At 38.7% G+C, this 19,385-nt stretch overlaps 2 protein-coding genes across 3 annotated transcripts in view; one reads left to right on the forward strand and one right to left on the reverse strand.

Moving 5' to 3' along the window:
• Positions 1 to 1,444: 1,444 nt before the first annotated feature.
• nktr (natural killer cell triggering receptor) lies at positions 1,445 to 17,434 on the reverse strand. Of its 2 annotated transcripts, none has more exons than XM_037694205.1 (17): positions 17,352 to 17,434; positions 15,594 to 15,672; positions 15,167 to 15,241; positions 14,246 to 14,353; positions 14,070 to 14,114; positions 12,272 to 12,359; positions 11,452 to 11,481; positions 10,873 to 11,018; positions 9,477 to 9,669; positions 9,225 to 9,395; positions 9,023 to 9,110; positions 7,413 to 7,561; positions 4,683 to 7,331; positions 4,510 to 4,590; positions 4,208 to 4,267; positions 1,909 to 2,004; positions 1,445 to 1,665 (listed from the first exon to the last, which is right to left on the reverse strand). In XM_037694205.1, the coding sequence occupies exons 2-17, from the start codon at positions 15,649 to 15,651 to the stop codon at positions 1,596 to 1,598; spliced, it is 4,107 nt and encodes a 1,368-aa protein (XP_037550133.1). In that variant the 5' UTR covers positions 15,652 to 15,672; positions 17,352 to 17,434; the 3' UTR covers positions 1,445 to 1,595. The 2 variants fall into 2 exon arrangements, with proteins under 2 accessions (XP_037550133.1, XP_037550132.1); XM_037694204.1 differs by having other exon boundaries at positions 1,446 to 1,665; positions 9,201 to 9,395.
• Positions 17,435 to 18,239: 805 nt separating this feature from the next.
• Positions 18,240 to 19,385, forward strand: part of sec22c (SEC22 homolog C, vesicle trafficking protein) — a 2,155-nt gene continuing 1,009 nt past the window's right edge. The window contains exons 1-4 of the mRNA XM_037693902.1: positions 18,240 to 18,421; positions 18,583 to 18,746; positions 18,818 to 18,985; positions 19,136 to 19,254. Of these exons, the coding sequence (XP_037549830.1) occupies positions 18,240 to 18,421; positions 18,583 to 18,746; positions 18,818 to 18,985; positions 19,136 to 19,254 (633 nt within the window). The remainder of the gene's footprint in view (positions 18,422 to 18,582; positions 18,747 to 18,817; positions 18,986 to 19,135; positions 19,255 to 19,385) is intronic.

The following is a 19,385-nucleotide window of genomic DNA, read 5'->3' on the forward strand; positions in this document are numbered from 1 at the left end:
CTGGTTGGACCTTCTGTGATTAGTTTGCATGATCTTCTCGTGCTCCGGTTTCCTCTCACAGACCAAAAACATGCATGTTCAGCTGCCTTCAGGCCTCCCTTGTAAAATACATCTGTAATTTGCCTGGTTAAATAAATAAAGGTTCATAATAAAGTCCAAATGACCTGACTTTACTTTTTTTTTTTTTTTTTTTTAGCTATAAAACTAAGTTTACAAATTAAACTTGACACACAAGTGTTTAAAAATAAAAGTATTTAAATTAATAATATTTAAGAAAATGCATTGTGGGTTAAAGTAACCAGTTCAGCTTTGTTACATTTTTGAGCAAACTATTGCAGGAGATGCATAAAAGCCCAACCTCTTGTTTAAGGTGTACATTTTATAAAAATGTATACTTTTGTTGTCCATTAAATAAGAATATATTAGAAGATCGGAGACATACATGACCACCAGCCTGAAGATCTAAATTTTGTCAAATAAATAAAAACATTCTGCAACATGTACATTAAAATATTGTTTTGTGAACTGAAATCTGCTTTTTTTTTTAATGAGCAAACGTCGTCAGGTTCTTCTCTTTTTTGTCCCAGTTCTTAAAGAAGTATAATAAAAAGTGACTAAAAGGGAATAATATTCTCTAAAGATTAGCGCCTTTAAAATCCTTTAAATACAATTTAAACGATGTTTGAAGAAATGTAAGAAAATGTTATTTCCGTGCAGCGCACACTCCTGTTGATAAACTATTACAAAAAATAAAAGTTTACTCACCTCCTGCTCTTATTTTAACACAGATGTATACAACGAGGCTTAAAGTGTAATTTTAAACATTATAAAATCTGAACTACATGACATCACAACTGGCAGAAAACAAGTAACAAGTCAGGACATTATAAGTTTTGAGCAATTTAAAAGCTTCAAAGAGGCAGCTCTGATGGCAGCGCAGCTTAAAATGCATCTAAGCATTTTCTCTTATCCATCAGTGTTTCCCAGATTTTAAGGAAAAAAGCAGCTTTTAACGCAAGACTTGTAAAAAAAATAAAAAATTTAATTCTCGTTTAAAAAAAAAAAAAGACGCCAAACTTCTAGATGCATCTGCATTTATTAAAGATATTCATAGTTGAATATAAAATGAGAGATTTACTCTGAGTGCAGTTTTAACATTCACAAAAGTTTTGGGGAGACAAAAAAAAAACAAAAAAAAAACACCCTGATGCACAAAGATTAATCTTTTATTTCACAAATAGCTTTTCCAAACAAGGAATATTCTGAAAAACCTAAATCTTCAGCTCAAAAACAAAGTAACCCCAAACCTCCTGAAACACATAAAAAATACACTTCGGTTATGACATTTTAAAGAATACAAACATATACAACAATGTAAATTATTTGCAGCCTGTATCCAATAAAGTTTTAGTTTAGTGGCTTTATAACTGGCTGGTTATTTGCAATAATAAAGTTTGTATTATTTTACATTCTACAGTGTTTGATGCCTTTTCCTACAGCTTAAAAGACACAGTACAGTATTGAATTGGTAAAAATCTTGGCGCTGTAGCTGCCGATTTATGTTGGGGGCAGACCGCTCCTCTCAGAGCTGCAGCTCAGCTGTACCCACTGCTGCGACTGCGCCTCCTGCGCCTGGAAACACTGCGACTGGACGAGCGGTACGACCTGGTCCGCACAGAGGTCAGGGTGAAAAATGTCAGATTTTAAAACACATGGATGTGTGCAGGATTATAGATAAACTCGAGTTCAGTGGAAAACGCATTGAGCCTTAAAAGCTTTTAACGTAAAACACAGTAAAAGAGAAGTTTCGTTGAAGAGTTTAGAGTTGCTAAAATGTAAAACGAATCTGCCTCCGTATCGAAAGACAGAAGGCTGCGATCGTTTTTCAGAGTTCATCGAGGAACGTACCGGGATCGCCGCTCGGAGCTCCTGTAGCTGTCACTCCGTCTGCGCCCTCGCCTCCTGCTCACGCTCCGACTCGAGTAGCTGTCGTCAGAGTCGGACCTGCGGAGAGATTATATCTGCCGAGTGAGCCTTGGTTTCAAAACTACAACCAGACACACAATGATAAAAGATGATGCAGATGTTAGCCATCTTAACACCTTATGCACAAACGCTTCGTATGATTTAAAGGGTTTCTGCAAATTCACCTAAATTAATTCACCGTTTCAACGTATACAAGAAAAAACGTTTAAGTATCACAGTAACAAAAACAATGATGTACTTTTATTTTGTGAATGTTTATGAAGCATTCACACTATTGTGATCCATTTTTCTGCCGTACGTTTTTTGGCATCTTTGTCGTTCCACAATGTTTGTGCTATTTCAACAAATCATATATCAAAACGTTCAGCTCTTTCACAAGAAGGGTGCTATGACTTTTGGAATTGGTACAACTTTAGCTTTTTGAAATATTTAGCCTTTTCTGCCACTTTTTTTTCCCCCTTAGAAAATAAATTGAGCTCATTTTACATCCTTCAAGTCTTTAGATCTGTTTACAACCTTTTACTGCTCCTTTCACATTTTGTTCTGGTTCAGCTTCTTTCAGCTTTCTTGTGCAAATTTAAACTTTTTTTTTCAGCTACTTTCAGCCGTTTTGTGCTCCTTTCAGGTTCTTTATGCTAACTACAACATTTTTGTGCTTCGTCTAACTTCTTTCTGCTAATTTCAGCTTGTTATACACCTTCCAGCTTATTTCTGCAAGTTTCAGCTTTTTGTGCCATTTCAGCAACTATTTAGCGGTTTTATGCTATTTTTTGCTTTTTCAGCTAATTCCATATTTTTTGCACCCATTTACACTTTTTCCAACCGAATTCAGCAAAAAATGTGCTCCACTTCCATCTGGTAACTTGAGCTTCTACTTTTCAGTTGTTGTGTTTTTTGGTGCTAATTTCAGCTACAGATAATTTCAACCTTTTTGTGCTAATTTCTGCTTCTTTTCAGCCTAATTTGGCAAACGTGTGCTTTTTGCTTTCGTCTGCTAATTTAAGCTGGTTATGCTCCTTTCAGCTTATTTCTGTAAATTTTAGCTTTTTGTGCTATTTCAGCAACTATTCAGCAATTTTATGCTAATTTTAGCTTTTTTCAGCTAATTCCATATTTTTTGCACCCATTTAAACTTTTTCCAAACGAATTCATCAAAAAATGTGCTCCACTTCCATCTAGTAAGCTTCTACTTTACAGCTTTTTTTTGTTGCTAATTTCAGCTATTTTCAGATAATTTCCAATTTTTTGTGCTAATTTCAGCTTCTTTTCAGCCTAATTTGGCAAACATGTACTTTCTGCTTTCTTCTGCTAATTTAAGCTTGATCAAACTTTTTAGCATTTTTAGGCAATTTCAGCTGTTTTCAGATAAATTCCAAGTTTTTCATGGTAATTTCTGCTAATTTCAGCCTAATTAACTTATTTCTGATAATTTAAGCTTGTTATGCTCCTTTCAGCTTTTTTTTCTGCTAGTTTAAGCTTTTCCTGCTATTTCAGCTATTATTTAGCTATTTTATGTTAATTTTAGCTTTTTCAGCTGATTCCACATTTCATCTCTTTCTGCTTCCTTATGGTTGTTTAAGCTTCTTTCTGCCTTTTCGGCTACTTTTCGCTAATTTCAGCTTCTTTTTTAGCCAATTTCTTAATTTTGTGCTAATTTCTGCCTATTTAAACCAAAGTAAGCAAATATGTGTTTTTTTCTGCTTCCTTCTGCTAATTTAGGCTTGTTCTTCCATTTCAGCTTCATTTCAGCATGTTTTTTTTGTAGTTTTTGGTGCCAATTTCAGCTGTTTTTCCAGCAAGTCTTGAGCAATAAGCATTCACGCTGCATTTTCGCAGGAAATGCAATTTCTCTAGTTACTCTGTAATTTAGATAAATCTTAATTCTAGGTTTGTTACTTGTTGCTGCCTGTTACAGTTGAGTGCACGGATATAGATTCGCTACAAAAACAACTTTCTGCTCAAAAAGTTAGATATGCAACTGAAGTACAACATGCATACAAAAGGAAATATGAGGGTTTTCTTTACGTTTAAATACTTTGTAAAACCTTTTGTTATTTTACATGTTTTAATTTCCATTAAAAAAAGACTTCTGCTCTCTTCTGCAGCCACTGTTTTTAGATAATTAAGGTGAAGGTTTCAGGCTCTTATATCTGGTATATAAATGTTTAATTACCTTCGCATAAATAAAAAAATCTGAATTTGCATGAAAAGCTTCACGTACCTCGACCTTCGATGGTGATTATACGAGTGGCTTCTCGATGGGCTTCTACTGTACGTGCGACTGATGAGAAGAAAAATAAAAACAACTTTTTAGACAATATTAGATAAATAACATTTTGAGAGAAAGGTTAAGTCTTGGGAAGGTTATGAAGATAGTTTTAACAAATCATCAAAATAATGAGCCTAAACCTTAAAGACAAACATTTGGAAGCTTTAGTGTAAAGTCAGGTTTGTTCTTTTCTTCCAAAGGGACCATTTCAATTTAATTCTTTGATTCTCCCATGACGTGTTAAATTAGTGTACCTGTTGCTCCTGTAGCTGTGATACGTGCTGCTGCGAGAACGAGATCTTCTCCGATGTCTCCTTCGACTTCTGCTGCGGCTTCTTAAAGAGCGAAGTGATAAAAGACAGAAGTGACTAAAACTAAACGCCGGGAAGACCAATTTAGATTCTGATATGGATTCTTTTCCTCCTACCTGGAGGAGTAGGTAGAGCTGCGGGATCGGCTTCTGGACCTGCTGTAGGAGTGGGACGACTCTCTGGAGCGTGACCCCTGACTGGACGCTGAGCGGGACTTCCTTGGCAGAGACCCGGACTTCTTTGGGGAGAGCGTGCGAGACGTCTTCCCCACAGAAGGAGACTTTTCTTCGCTCGAGCTCTCCTGGTTCCTAGGCCTCTGGTGGAGCTTTGCGGTCTTACGAACCTCATCGAACAGAGAGCCCGGTCGGACTCGGCTCTTGCTCTTTATCTCCATTCTCACTCCACGCGCGTTGTGCATCTGGCTCTGTTGAGTTTGGGCGTTCTTCACAGCGACGGGTGGAAAGTGCAGGTTCTGTGGAGCGGACATTCCTTTCAGTGGCTTCCATTTGAAATTTATTACAGCCTTGGTTGCTTCGTCTTTCTGTCCGACAGCTCTTGTGGAAGAAGCAGCTGGATTTTCTTTGCTCTGAAGCAAAGTGCCGTGACTGCCGGCCATTTCTGACGACTCCGAGGTAGATTTTAAGGTGAATCCAGAAGTGTTGCTGTAAAGATCCTGTGCAAATGGAGTTTCAATAACATCAACACAGTGCTCCGGAGTACAAATTACCATATCTTCGAGTATCTCTGGCACCTTGACTCTGGACAAGTGAGAGCTGTTTGCACTGTTACTGTTGGATGAATGTTGGCGAGGCTCAGAGTGTTTGGTGTTTTTGTTGCTGCCTTCTTTTAATCTCTGCTGCCTCCTTTCTTCTTCTTTAGGGGGATATGAATCCTTTTTGCTCGTCTCCTTAACATAATTTTCTTTAACAGGACTAAGTCTCTCCACTTTAGATTCCTCCTCTTCCTCTTCTTCAAACTCCAAAGGAGGCTGCCAGTGAAACGTCTCCTTCAGCTTCTGATGTTTTCTCTTGGATTTCTTAGCCTTGACCTTACCGTGATGAGAATTGGCCTTATTTTCGCTTCTCCTCTTGTGTTTATGCTTCCGTTTGGCTTTCTTCTTACTCTTGTGCTTTTCTGGCTCTACAACCTTCTCGGGACTTCCTAATGTCTGACCTGAAGAAGAGGAGGAAGATGGAGCAGCTGCAGCAGCAATCTTATATGCTGAAGATGCTTCCAATGTCTTTTTTAAAGTCTCGTTATCTGATTCGGAACTAGCCTCTCCTTCCTCTTTTTCGTATATTGTTACTGTCCTGCTGGTTATTTTCTCAGAGTCGCTGTCTGAATTCCATCCAGTGAGAGAGGACAACTTCTTGTCTGGAACTTCATTGGACTGAACATCTTGTTTCTGCATTTTTACTGGGACAGTACCAGTGCTTTGGCTCACCTGTTCACTGTCACTATCCAGTTCAGACCAGCTATTAAAGCTCTCTGTTAGCAGTGGGTTGGAGTATATCGTCTCAGGATCCTGCGAGTTGCCTCTGTCTTTTATTGTCTCTAAAGAGCCGATGACATCATGACTCATCTCACTGCCTGATCCCTTCTCCAACTCTGTGAGACCGTCTCCACTATTACTAAGAGACACAAACTTGTCTAAATTTTTTATCCTATTCAGGGAGCTGTAATACTCATTCCATTCCTTGTCCAGTGACTCCTCCTTTTTGCTACTTGTCTTCTGGTCAACTACAGATTCTGATCTGTTGTGGGACGATGATCTGCTCTTGTCCCTGTGAGATGATCTTGACCTGGACCTACTAGAGCTTTTGCTCCTGGAGCGACTGTAGGACTTGCTTCTGGACGACCTGCTGCGCGAACGATGTGCAGGTTTGTGCGCTTTGTGGTCCTGAGAGCCCTCTGGTACAGATTTCTGTGTAACTGAAGCTTTTTCTGTGATGATTTTCACTACCGGTGCAACAGCAGCAGGCTTAGTGGGCGCTACTTTAGCTTTGATTTCTTGGATATGAATGTAGGAGGGCTTCCAGGGTTTTTGTCCTGGTTTCCAGCGAGACGGAGGAGGACTGTCACTCAGTGGGATGACAGGGATTCTTTCAGGTTCTGGGACTGTTGGCAGTTTGGGGACAATAGTGATTTTCTTTTCTGGGAGCTTCACATTCGCTGTGACATCTTGTTTGGGCTTGGCAATTTTCCTCTTCTTTGGAGATCTGGTTTGGCTCCTTTTTCTAGACTCAGATCTAGAAGTTGAGGTGGATCTGGATCTTGATCTGGACTTACACCTGGATCTGTTTCTTGATCGAGACCGAGAAAAGGATGGCGATCTGAATCTAGATAAAGATCGACTTCTCGACCTAGAGAGGCTTCTGGATCTTGAATAGGACCTGTACCTTCCTCGAGATCTGGATCGGCTGCTTGTGTAGGACCTGGAGTTGGACGGCGAGGATCTCTGCCTTTTCCGGGCGTGATGCAGACTTGGAGAGCGAGTCGGAGAACGGGATCTTCCAGACTTCCTCTCTGAAGATGCTGACCTTTCACCTTCTGACATAAAATGCTCCTGAGGTTTGTTCTTAGAGCTCTTCTTCTTGCCATGTTTCTGTTTTTTGCTCTTCTTCTTGTGTTTGGCTTTCTTCTTCTCCTTTTTCTTCTGATGGTGCAGGCTGGACCTCTCACAGCTGTGGTCTGAGGAGCGCACTCCTGACTGGGACCGTGCCGAGTTGCTTCTGTCCTCCCATCTGCTTGAATGATCGTTCAGTCTGGCAATTCAAAAGAAGTATGAAGGAAACTGAAGAGAAATGGATACTAAAAAGGCAGAAGGTCATCTAAAAACATCTTACTTGTCTCCTTTGCTCCACCTCTCTGTGCTCGGAGGTTGATAATTTTTGGTCCTCTTCATTTCTTCTTTCCAATGTGGCGGAGTTTCGCTGCTTCCACGCTCCTCAACAGATGCAGAACGTGACTTAGATCTTGTGGGTGTGTGATATCTCTAAAAAGGAAGTAAATTGGTCATATTTGCACTTTTGCCAAAAGCGAACGGTTTAGCTAGAATATACTTTCCCTACTATACTAATTAAAACAAATACCATACCACTTTATTTATAAAGCACTTAAAACAGCAACAAGGCCAACCAAAGTGCTGTACAGCAAAAACAAACAAGCAAAAGGACACAGCATAAAAACATAGATCCAAATGGAAAAAGATAATACCTAAAAGGCTAACATTGTAGAATACAGACAGGTTAAGAACAAATCACACAGTGTCAAAAGCCAGAGAATAAAAGTGGGTTTTTAAGCGAGAGTGGGTGTCTGCCTGACATGTAGCGGTAACTCATTCCACAGTCTTGGACCTGCAACAGAGAAGGCCCTGTCACCTCTGAGCTTAAGACGGGTTCCTGGAACCAATAGGAGCATCTGATCTGCTGACCTCAGAGACCGCTGTGGTACATATGGCTGCAGCAGATCAGCACAATAAGAGGGGGCAGAAATGTTCAGAGATTTGAAAACATACAGAAGGATTTTGAACTGAATTCGAAAGTGGACCGGGAGCCAGTGCAGGGAGGCCCGAACTGGTGTAACGTGCCAGTTAAAAATCGTGCTGCAGCATTTTGGACCAGTTGTAAAGGTGCAATGGAGATCCAACTGATTCCAAACAGAAGCGCATTGCAGTAATCGAGCCTGGATGTTATGAATGCATGTAATACAGTCTCAAGGTTGTTTTTGGGCAGTATGGGCTTCAGCTTAGATAGTCACCTCAGCTGGAAAAAAACAGGATTTAACAATCATGTTTAATCTAATACAAATTAGTGAGTACTTGTTTCTCCAACAGGGCTAGAGAGGAAAGGTTGATACCGTGGTTCTTGATTATGCCGTTAGGAGGAAACAACATGACTTCAGACATCTTCTCATTGAAACTTAAGAAATTTAAAGCCATTCAGTCCCTGATGTCAACCAGATAGTCAAGAAGAGGCTGAACAGAATGTGCACCAGTGTGCTTCAGAGGGAAGTAAATTTGATAATCAGCATAGAAATGAAAGGGAATGTGTTTACAGAAAATGGCACCTAGTGGCAGCAGGTATAAAGAAAAGAGAAGAGGACCAAGGATGGACCCCTGTGGTACCCCCACTGAAGAGTTGCCAATGATGAACTAAAATCCTTAATGTGAACACAAAAGGTTCTGTCAGAGAGGCAGGATCTAAACCATTTGAGGGCTGACCCTGTGATGCCCACCCACTGCTCCAACCTAGACATGAAGATCTCATGGTTGATGGTGTCAAACGCACATCTGCAGTTTAGACAGTCGCCTCAGTAAGATCCATTAAGGTTCATTAAAACAAGAAGCACAGAATCACCTGCATCCGTGGCTATGAAAATGTCAATAAAGACCTTCAAATGGAGACAACACTTGTGACGTGTTAAATATCTGGTCTTATTAGATAAGTGAACATACAATTGTGCCTCTGCCTCTGATTTTCCGTCCAGACTTCGATACGGCTGGTTTCTGGTCAGCTGAAAGAGTAGATTTTTCTTTCTCAAAACTGAAAACAAAAGAACAAGTTAAAACATTAGGTCATATTCAACCCACTATTATAGTTATTGATCTGTAAACTGTTCGATGTGTACAGTACGTGATGGTATCTTTGATTACGGACACGTCAGCTTTAATTTCCTGAGAGGGCATGTCCCGTCGCAGCAGGAAGCGGTTCTCTGGCACAGGTGGGATTTCCTCCGGTCGCACGACAGGCTTCTCCCTCTTCCCACCCGGCTCCTTCTCCTCTTCAGCTTCATTATTTTCCATCTCTTTCTCTGCAGGTCCTGGAGAGCTGTAACAACATGTTTAGCTCAATGAGAGTATTTACAATATAAATGGTTAAACGTCACTATGATAAAAGACTAAAGAATACCTTTGCTCAGAAGGAAGAATATTTATCTTCTTTTTCCCCACTTTTCTTTTCTTTTTAGACTGTTTAACTTTTGCATGTTTTTTGTTCTTTTGATGTTTGAGATTTTGTTCTGATTCACCTTCAGACTCCACTGACGAGTGGGAGGACGAGTCGTCTGAGTTAAGGGAGGCTCTTTTCCGCTTGCCTTCAAGCACTGAAAGTAAAATCACAACAGAATGAGTGTAACTGAAATAAAAAATAATTACAGAATGCATCTGTTGTTAGACAGAAGTAAAAATGGAAGGTTCAAATGTCAGGAGGGTAAGGTGGACTAAAGCCAACACAAAGATCCCCTCCCCTCGTTAATCCCCATTAAGTGGAAGCTCAGATTACCTGACCTTTATCAAAGAGAGTGGGGGAAATTCTCCCACCCAAATGACAACCTTAGGCACAATTATCCAACTGCACACAAAGGCAAAAGTGTGAAATAAAATAAAATCAGTCAAAATGTTAACACATTTTCTGTGATACTTCATTTCTTTTCTAGAAACCTCAGAAAATAAAGGTTCTTATAAGTCTTAAGGGACTCTTCTACAGCTTCAAAGTTTATTTAATTTGGTTCAAAACCTATTACAAAAATTAGAGATTAAACTTTAGCTATCTTTTCTTTTTCTTTAACTGAACTTTATCTTACAAACAAGAATAAATTAGCTTAAAGATTATAAAAAAAACAACTAAGGTGGGACAGAGCGCTACCTCTGTAGCTTTTTAGCTAGCGCATCTGTATTGCACGCTGCTAGCTTAGCGCTACATCAGTGCTAGCAGTTGTCGACGGGGGGACAGTTCGGTAGGCAGGGTGCTCGGTTCTGTTGACAGGGCGGGGTGCCCTCCTTGTATAAAGGTATGGAAAACATAGTGACCTGAACGCTTTCGCTAACGGTGAAATAATAAATAAGAAGCTAAAACGAAGAGCTGTAATTACTGTGAATGTCTGTCAAAAAGTAAAAATAAAAAAAAATCAAAGGGCAAAGTTGTCCACTACTTGTTATAAGCTGTGGAAAGTGGTCCCAAGAGTAAGAACATGAACGCCAAACCAAGAATGAACATCTACCGAAGGAATTGCAGAAGTTGACAAGTGGAGTAATAAAGGGTCCCAACCCTGGTCCTTGAGGAACACCATCCTGCATGTTTTAGTTGTTTCTCTGCTTTAACACACTTGATTCAGTTACTTATTTACATCCTCAAATTCTGCAGAAGACTGCTAATCACCCATTCATTCAAATCAGGTGAGTTGGAGCAGAGAAGCAACTAAACCATGCAGGATGGTGTTCCTCAAGGACCAGAGTTAGGAACCACTGGAGTAATGCACATTAAATATATAAATAAATTAATAAAAACAGACCCACACTGGACCTACCATCGTTGGCGGACTTTGTGATCAGCTGTCCACAGTCCACCACTCTCACGTCAGCGTATGGTCTGCTTGAGGAGTCAGTCTTCAGCCTCTCGATCTTCTTTATCACCTCAAAGCCGGAGATGACGTGGCCAAAGACGACATCGACGCTGCGCAGGAGCAAAAGAAATGTGTTCCTTTAACCACAGATTGCACGACCTGACAGCGGTAAAGCTCCGATTCACCACTAATCTTAACATGCTGTCAATAATTTCTTTGAAGTTAAAATTGGTAACCTTTCAAGAGTAAGTTTGTATCTAAAATACAAAAAATGTGCAGTATTCATTGCCAATTTATTTATTTACTCTTTAAAAATTGTCCTAAAAGAACAGATTAGCTATATTTTCTTTAGATATGCTCAATTTTCAGTGACATCTTGCAGTCAAAATACAAAAAAACTACAGTACCACAGTGCTTTTGCATAGCCTGTTTAAAAGCTATTTTCTTTTAAGCTAATTTCAGAAGTCCCAGGAAGATGCTTTACTGCTTCTTATCGTGTTCGAGACGATTTTATATTGTCACAGTGAAGGTGAAATTTCTTACCCATCAAGGTGTGGCGCCATCTTAGTTGTGCTGTTTATAGAATTCACCAGTAAACCAAATCGGGATTCAACCAGTGATGTTGGTGGAGTCATGAAAAAAGAAAAAAAAAGATGGGTGGACAATTAGAAAAAAATAACAGACAACATAAGGATGCTACAGGAAAACTCTTTAAAAAAAAAGGGATAATGACAAAACGACATAGATCCAGTTTAGATTTGATTTCAAATCAGTTTTGACAACCCTTTAAATTTTAATATAATACCACTCAAGAGTGAGACAAATGACCTGATTGTGTTTGTGAGCTAATCGACCCTTACAAAAAATAATAGTCCATCTACATCTCCACTCTTAACTGTTTATATAAACTGTCATTCATAAAAGAAAACCAATAATTTATGGTGATAACTTTGTGTTTGTCTACCAAATAACGTGAGTTCAGCCATTTCTGAGGTTGCCAGATGCATCATAAGGAAACACTGTAATGTGCAGAATATTTATAAAAAATATAAAGATCTATAGAATTATACAGACAGGAGAAAGAGGAAGAGAGAAACACAGCCTTTGAGACACATTACCTTGGAAGAGCAGGATGCTAGAGTTTCTGTAAATTTTACACAAAAACGGCAAGAGAAAAAATGTAACACATTTGTGGGTAAAAAAAGAAAGAATCCAATGTTTCTCTGCACTTTGAATCTAACTGCACACAGAGAGAGAGGGGAGAAATGACAATACCTACTCTGCAGGCTCACTACAGAGGAAGTGCACGAAGAAAAAAAACAACAGAATATTACGAATACCAGGAATAGTGATGGTTACTCACACGAAAAACTGTGAACCGTTGGTGTTCTTCCCACGATTGGCCATCGACAACAGGAAGGGTCTGTCATGTTTGAGAATGAAATTCTCATCTGTCAGATACAAACAAACAAACAAAAAAAAAAAAAACAAATCAAAGTTTAAGAGTGTTATTTGATTCAAACGCACTTTGAATTATTAGATTAACCCGATACGCTCTCACGTCCATTTGATAAAATAGGCTGTTTTAATGGCGCGACACGGTCCTCCAGGTGTTTTCTGGTGGTTTAAGGTGTTTAATGCCAACTTTCTAAAACTAAATACCACACCAGCTCAGCAGCTCTGACGTTTAAAGTATCACAGTTTCTCTAGGAAGTCATTTTCACATACACTGGTTAAGAAAAGCTCATTGATCCAAATAGGACAAAAAACTATGTGTTTGTTGGAAGTTCCTTCACAAGGAACCTTTGATCTGAACAGTGACGTGGTGTATCATCCATACCTTTTGATAATAGCTCTGCATGCCCAACCAGACAGAATCACTCCCCCACTACCACCACACAAACATATTAGAGTTGGTCTGAGAATCCACCAACAGCTTTGAGGTTTTGCCGCCTGAATTTGGTTTTGTGTTTCGGTGCGACTCTGCGTTCACAAAAGAGGCCGTCACATTTCTCTCTATTCAGTCTGAAGCAAACATGGAAGCTGTCGTCCACCAGCTGCAGCTGCTGAATGAGTCTAAACTCTCTGCACTCTAACAAAGAGGCGACCTTTTAGCTGCTGTTTGCTTTTATCCTCTTCCTCGTCAGTTCAGAGCAGTTCATTCGCCTCTGCATTCAATATATAGCAGGAAAAAGTTTCCTTGACATGTTTTTGGTCTCCCAGCGACTAGCTCTGAACGTGAATATAATTTATGTACTAGTAGGTGCTCTCTTCTACCCTTCTCTGGGTTCTACTCCAGCGGTGAATACAACTCAAATTGCCCTAACCTGGCAGCCAGGATTGACAAACTTGTGTGTCTGAAAAGTTTTTGACCCTGCGACAGTCACTGGATAATGCCAGAACATTTAGGACTGGACAATGTCTGAAGTTCACACAAGGAGAACACAACAGATAATACTGTGGAGTGTTTCACTTCTGGAAACACTCTGTTCAGTTTGAACAGGCAGGACTCAGAGCAGAAAACAAAACATAATGTATACATCCTGTCATTGCAGAAATTTGTTCAATTTGGACCAAATTAAATCACAGCGTTCTCACACCGCTCCTCTAAACAAGTCTGAAAAACCTCAGGGATTCAGCCAAATCTGTAGAAAAAAAACGTTAGTTTTAGAACAGTTCTGAGGTTTGTCGTCAAAAATAGACATTTTTCTGAAACATTTAGAATTGGTTGGAGAGAAAAAATCCATTGTGTGTCAAAATTGTAATCATTTCAGGAGTCTAAAGTTTTGCAGGACTTATCTGACTGAATCTTTCAGAACATACATCAGGTGCCTTGTTGTGGTGAAAACTATGTTGGCATAGTGTTACTGAGCTGTGTACTCTTACCTGCTCATTTTGCAAAAGACCACTCTATAAATAAGAGAATATGTTGAAAGTTTTAGCTTTCAGTAAAGAGAATGGCTACTTCCCATGCTGATTTAATAAAGTTCACAAGTAAACAGGTAAAGTAAGTCACACATTTACACAAAAATAAATAAATAAATACAATCACCAGAAATTGATTTGAATAGAAGCGCATGCAGCATTAAGCTTGTGTTGTAGTACTTAGATACACATGACATATATTGAGGTTAATTATTAAATCAATTGATTTCAAATACCTTCAAAATAGCCACCGTATATGGATTCTCCCCCTCTTCCATTTCCTGCAACCATTCACAAAATAAATTTAAACTTTTTCAAAATAAATCGTAATTGTGTTAAGCTGTGCAACAAAGTTAATTAAATACATTTCAGCTGTACACAACTTTAAAAGCAAGTTTGATGTGATTTTTACCTTCTGTGAAGTCGCCTCCTTGTATCATGAAGTTTTTCACAACCCTGTGAAAAGTGGAGCCTTTGTAGCACAGCTCTTTCCCTGTGACTTTCCCTGTTCCCTTCTCACCTGCAATCACAAGAAAATTAACAGATGAAACCGGCGGTTCTGTGTGATGCCTTTAAGTTTTCAGAAATGCAGCATAGATTTAATTTGAGCTAAACAAACACAGTGAGAAAAAATGTTTTTATGTGGGGATGCACGATACTATCGGCGTAGTTTCGGCCGATATTAGTGATAAAGTACAATATCGGACAACCGTTTTTGTTGCCATCTACCTGGATGATTGAGCTCACAAAACGTTTTCTGGATTCTCCTATTCTTCGCTTTCAGCCTAAATAATTCTACTTGTTTTAGTGAGACGCTTACGTTGCTAATCTTTTACTTCAGTGGCATTAGCACAGATTTAAGGTTTGATTACATCTCCTGTAAGATTATCACAATCTGAAATAACACAGTAAAGACCAAGGGAAAGTAACAGCAACACTGCACCAGGTAAATAGTGTGGATTTGAGTATTTGCACTTTTGAACTTCGCTGTGCAGCCAACTTTTAGCTCAGTCAGCAACACATTTTCCAGAGGGAAAGGGTGGAATATGACACCTATATCACAGCGGGGTGCTCTGATTCAGGCGATTTTAAAAATCCATGCCTTTATTTATCTTTTCTATATTATTATATTATGAAAAATGCCAATACTCTAATTAACTGCAGTACAAAATTAAGCTTGTTTACAAGTAAACCCTCAGAGAACTTTTTGCTTCTGTACATTCAACGACATGTTTTAAACAGGAAACAAAACCACTTTTTCATAAAGTCGTAAATATTTCTAACAATAGCCTGGACAAAGGGAGTGTACATCCAAGAACTAAAAATTACTTACCAGTGCACAAACAGAGAAAGTTTTTGCTTGTCCTGGGACAAATATCTGAGAAAAGCTGAAAGACGATGCGCCCAACTACAAAACAAGAAAAAAAAAGTTTACAAAACAAAATTTACAACAGTTTTTTTTTTTTTTTTGTATGCATGTCTGCATCGTTTTTCTAAATACACACTAATTTAAATGTTGGTAAAAGACTGAGAGGATCACAGCAGTTTAGTACAGATATTGCTGACAGTAAACCAGTCTATCAAACCAACGTACTACCAGGTGTTCCACTTTCATTTTGTAGAATAAAAGCTCAAACGACACAAAAAACAAAAACACATGGATTAAAACTTATTTTTGAGAAACGCTAAAGTTCAAAAGTAACATAAGCTGACTACATGACTATCATCCTACATTTAAATTGAACAAAGTATCTCCTTACCTGGCTCCCGGTTGAGTTCCACATCAAAGTAACATTGAGGACGGTCTTTTACTCCCATTGTGATGACAGTCAAGGTGACCTAAAAATAAACAAAGTACAAAAAAAAAATGCTAAGAAACTAAGCAAAAATGTTCTTTTAAAAACACTGCAACTCCACATAACAGGCACAGGCACTCCTTTCTTGTTTCTGTTTAACACCTAAATGGTTCAACACGTTGAGAAGACTAAGAACGAAATAACGACAAGGAGGAAACAAAAACGAGGAGAACAGATTGATGGGAGGGGAAGAGACACAAGACGGAGGAAATATGGTGTCTGAACACATCACAACCTCCTAGCTTTACGTTATTTTTATGTTTTTAACATTAGATGTCTACTGGGACTTGTTTAACAAGTGAAATATAAAATATATAGTAGAAAGGGGCCACATTTAAAAACTTGGTTCAAACTAAGGGCCGTTTTCAGAAACTACATTAACTCAAGTCAGAAACCCCAACATCTTCTCTTGGTCACGTGAGTCTGATTGGTCTCGTTTGACGTTCTCTGTTGCACTTTCCACATCATAATCAAAGATTACTAAAAATAATTCAAGTGATAAAAGCATTTTACGTTTAACACATCATCTTGGGGGGGCCAGAGAAAACGTCAACGAGGGCCACATTTGGCCCCCTGGCCTTGAGTTTGACGTATGTGCTCTAATTTATGCCAAAGGGGTATCCAGGGCAGTGGTTCCAAATTCTGGTCCTCAGGTCCCACTGTACTGTGTTTTAGATATTTATCTGTTTCAACACAACTTTTAAATGGAACTGAATAGGTCGATATCAAGCTTCCAAAGAACTTGATAACATAAGATAAATAAATCTTTTGAATTGGGAACCAGTCATTCAGCCCTGCATGAATCTCCAAAGTTCATCCTAACCACATTCTGCAAATCTGTGTTTCTACTAACTTAAGAGTCAGCGCACACTAAACAAAATCTTAATAAAGATTAAGTGGGAGCAGAGTTAAATATATGGATAAGATATAGAACATGAAAGACTAATCTTATCTACAGTGCACTCATTAAATACACAAACTTGATTAAATCGTAAAAGCAAGTCAAAACTAATGTTAAGCTTTAAGCAGATGAATACAGAGGCAGGTAGTGCAGTGATGATCTTAATATTCAAGTAAAAGTTGGAATAAAATAGTATGAACTCAAAAGCTGGAAGCAATTGTGGTAATTTGCAGCTGGTTGGTCCTCACCTTCACATTCCCAAAATACCAAAAAAGGTCTGCATTCGTTGTGTTGGTTTCAAAACCTGCTCCATGTTTCTAACTTAACTTGATTTACAGGGAACACCTGCTAAGACTGTAACGATTCTGTTAAAAAAAAATAGCATTTAACTTCAAATCCAGCTAGGCATCAAACGTGCCGACATCCCTCCCCACCCCCCTGGAGTGTTTGCAAGCAAAACAAACAATAGTATATTTAATTATTAATGTGCATTGATCCCAAAATATTTCGAAATGTAACATGTATAGGCAACTAAGCATCTAAACCTTTTAAACTATAGTAAATAAAGCAATGTATTTCCATGATCTACTTGATTAACAGCAGCAAACACATACCCAAGCGCTTCCAATAAGCTAAAGGCTAAACCTAGCTAAGTAAGCACAGCAGCTTACGATACATTTCTAGGAAAAATATATATTTTTAAACTGTAAGCACAACAATCTTCATTTCAAATTATTAAAGTTGTAGGCTATATAACTTACCAACTTACAGTAGCTAGCCAAAAAAAGCTAGTCACTGACGGAGGTCGATGATTAGCTCCAGCTAACTTCCTTCATCGGAAGGCGTTCTCGAGTAAATTTGGTCTTCCTGGGATACCGTAGAAGATTTTGTTGTTGTTGTTCCTTCTGGAAGCTAACTTCAAGTTAGCTCGTTTGACATATTAAAAATCTCGTCTTTCTTGAATATTTTTATAGGTTGTCAGTCAATTTTAATGATAATTTGCTCTAATAATTCGCATATTCTGTGCTGGCTTTCATCGACTAGTGTTTATAATGCTACAGTTAGCTAACTTACTTTAGCTTACTAGCAGCATGAGGATGAGCTCCATAAATATAATGAGGTAAGGTGAAACACGTTGTTGCATTAAATATTTTATTTATGTTAGTTTTTAAAAGCCTGGCTTCTCAACGTGGAAAGTATGCAGGTTTCAAGTTTTATGTAGTAAATCTTATAATTTATTCATTGTTATTCATAGAAGTAGTGTTAATTTTTATTCCTAATAAAGACTTATCACTCAAAATATATATTTATTATAATATTGTATGAGTTGCCAGCTTGAATTTCTTCCACTTAAGTTAATACTTGTAAATACCTGGATTTGGCACATAGACTATTTTCTACAATATAATAAGTATTCATGTATACAATTACAAGTATTGTACTGAAAACACATGTGAGAGAGTGCAGTATAGGTACACAACACCACAAACTAAAATACAATTGCATTCATTATTATAAACTCTAAAAATAGACTATTTCAGAATTGCTGTGTAAAAGTCAATAAAATGTTTTTAACGCACAAATTCTGTTTATTTAATTTTGCTCTTCTCCCCATGCAGGCTGTGTGTCCTTCACAGAGACCGTGGATCATGTCTCTGATCCTCTTTGCTTTTGTGGTGCGGGTCAGGGATGGACTCCCTCTGTCAGCTTCCACCGACTTTGAACACAACAGGGAGCTGCAGGAGAGGAAGCAGCAACTCAGAACCATTAGCAAGTCATTGGCCAGTTTTTCTGACCGTGGCACTATTAAGGGCCAGCAGCTCAACTTATAGTAAGCATTCAGAAAACAAAAAGCTGGAGTTTGTCCTCTTTCTTTGCAGAAAGGCATTGCCGAGTCTAAAACAAATTGTGTGTTTAATTTTGTGATGAAGAAGCCTAGTTACAACTCACCTGTTTGTTTGACTGAAACCTTTTCTTGTCTTGCCGGTTCAGTTTCACCTCTTCAGAGGGTGTATCCTACATGAGTGTGTGCCGCAGCAGCCTCCCTGCTGCGAAAGCCTTCTGCTTCTTGGAAGATCTGCGCTGGGAATTCACAGCACGCTTCGATAGCTCTGTTGTTGCCCTGGCAGCCAGACCATATCCATTTTTGGAGTTTGGTGAGGGAAGAGAAATGCGGTCACATTTTTGACAATTTGATTCTTTTTTCATAATTGTTTCTCTCTAACAGACAGCACTATTCAAAAGCTGAAGCAGCAGTACAACCAGAGTGGTGGTCCAACTCTGGAGGTGACTCTGGTAGAAGTCCAGGACGATCTGAGAATCCGCCCACCACAAGTAATAAACTTGGAAGAAGTGGAGCTAGCTAATGGCACTGCAAATGGGCACATAGAGCAAAGTTCAGCCTTGGGTATGAGAGCTTACAAACATGTATACAGAATTTATACATTGATTATATCACATTCAAATAATTCAAAAATGTTGCTAACTTTTTTTTTTTTTAACAGTTGTAAATATTTTCTACTAACTTATTTTTTTTCTTTTGCAGGTAAGAATCAGAGGCTTGAACCAGTGACGCCACCGGGCATCCTGTCGCTCGTCCTTAATATTGTGTGTGCGTCTCTGAATTTGATTCGTGGTGTGCACCTCATGGAGAACACGCTCCAGGTATGACAAATGCAGGGATTTTATTACAGTAGTCCCTCGTTTATCGCGGGGGGGTCCGTACCCTGAAGCCGCGCCATAAGTGAAAAACCGCGAAGTAGGAATAGTAGTACAAGAAGTAAGTAGTAGTTTAT

This window comes from Nematolebias whitei, chromosome 20, assembly GCF_014905685.2.
Source record: "Nematolebias whitei isolate Nwh7 chromosome 20, NemWhi1, whole genome shotgun sequence".
Classification (NCBI taxonomy): Eukaryota; Metazoa; Chordata; class Actinopteri; order Cyprinodontiformes; family Rivulidae; genus Nematolebias; species Nematolebias whitei.

Excerpts from the sequence above, each read along its gene's own strand:
- nktr (XM_037694204.1), bottom strand. The coding sequence starts at position 15,651 with ATGGGAGTAAAAGACCGTCCTCAATGTTACTTTGATGTGGAACTCAAC. Across the intron at positions 7,562-9,022 it reads TCAGAGGCAGAGGCACAATT|AGATATCACACACCCACAAG; the intron begins GTATGTTCACTT and ends CTTCCTTTTTAG. Across the intron at positions 4,591-4,682 it reads AGCTCTACCTACTCCTCCAG|AAGCCGCAGCAGAAGTCGAA; the intron begins GTAGGAGGAAAA and ends TCGCTCTTTAAG.